This window comes from Balaenoptera borealis (assembly GCF_965194805.1).
Source record: "Balaenoptera borealis genome assembly, chromosome: 8".
In the NCBI taxonomy this organism is placed as follows: domain Eukaryota; kingdom Metazoa; phylum Chordata; class Mammalia; order Artiodactyla; family Balaenopteridae; genus Balaenoptera; species Balaenoptera borealis.
Window position 1 is genome coordinate 115,385,451 of NC_138865.1, and position 1,221 is coordinate 115,386,671.

Here is a 1,221-nt window from a genome sequence, read left to right on the forward strand (position 1 = left end):
ACCGAGGCGAGAGCCCCTGTCCCACGCATCTTTGCTCCCTCACCCCCGCAGCGCAAGCACCAGGAGATTCGAGCCATGAGAAGTCAGCTCAAGAAGATTGAGGACCTGGGGGCGGCCATGGAGGAAGCCCTGATCCTGGACAACAAGTACACGGAGCACAGCACCGTGGGCCTGGCCCAGCAGTGGGACCAGCTCGACCAGCTGGGCATGCGCATGCAGCACAACCTGGAGCAGCAGATCCAGGCCAGGTAGCGGCAGCTTCCCCGGGTGGGCACAGCAGCAGCAGGCCCGCCCCCACGTCCAGCAGTCAGTTTACTGGGAGAGGACAGAATGTGTCACCAGCTGCATGGGGTGGAGGATCCGGTCCCTAATTCTGTTCTTTCTTCCAGGAACACGACCGGGGTGACCGAGGAGGCCCTCAAAGAATTCAGCATGATGTTTAAGTGAGTATGCGTTGCGCCCTTCCTGGCGGGGGAGGCGGGCTCAGCAGCAGGGCCTCTGTGCTGAGCCCTCGGCCTTGTGCCACAGACACTTTGACAAGGACAAGTCTGGCCGGCTGAACCACCAGGAGTTCAAGTCCTGCCTGCGCTCCCTGGGCTACGACCTGCCCATGGTGGAGGAAGGGGAGCCCGACCCCGAGTTCGAGGCCATCCTGGACACTGTGGATCCAAACAGGTGAGCATCAGGGAACGTGGTAGAAGCAGCTCTGCACGCGGCTCCTACTGCACCCTCCCTGCTCACTGCACCTTGGCCCCCCAGGGACGGCCACGTCTCCCTGCAAGAGTACATGGCCTTCATGATCAGCCGTGAGACCGAGAACGTCAAGTCCAGTGAGGAGATCGAGAGCGCCTTCCGGGCCCTGAGCTCCGAAGGGAAGCCTTACGTGACCAAGGAGGAGCTGTACCAGGTCTGGGGCTCTGCTTCCCTAGCGTGGGGTGGGGGTGAGGGCCTCCTTTGAAGAGTGAAGCCCAGGCAAGGTTGCCCCCTGGGTTAGGGGCAGAGCTGAGTCTAGAGTAACACACCCGAGTTTTGAGCGTTAGCTGCTGGGTGCAGGCATTTTATCCCCATTTTCAAATGAAACTCAGTCCAGGCTAAATAAAGGCCGTAGCAGCAAAGGTCCTGAAGCTTGGGCATTAACGTTCTTGAAGTTGGCCTCGTCCCCCGGCCTCAGTGGGCATGGCTGGTGGGGGCTTGGCTGACAGGTGCCGCCTTGCCCTCCAG

The 1,221-nt window shown here is 61.0% G+C and overlaps 1 protein-coding gene across 12 annotated transcripts in view; it reads left to right on the top strand.

Moving 5' to 3' along the window:
• SPTAN1 (spectrin alpha, non-erythrocytic 1) overlaps window positions 1–1,221 on the top strand; it is a 59,868-nt gene that overhangs the window by 58,171 nt on the left and 476 nt on the right. For all 12 annotated transcript variants that reach the window (XM_082403428.1, XM_082403424.1, XM_082403423.1 and 9 more), the window contains 4 exons: window positions 52–248; window positions 390–443; window positions 529–675; window positions 760–907. In XM_082403428.1, the coding sequence (XP_082259554.1) occupies window positions 52–248; window positions 390–443; window positions 529–675; window positions 760–907 (546 nt within the window). The remainder of the gene's footprint in view (window positions 1–51; window positions 249–389; window positions 444–528; window positions 676–759; window positions 908–1,221) is intronic.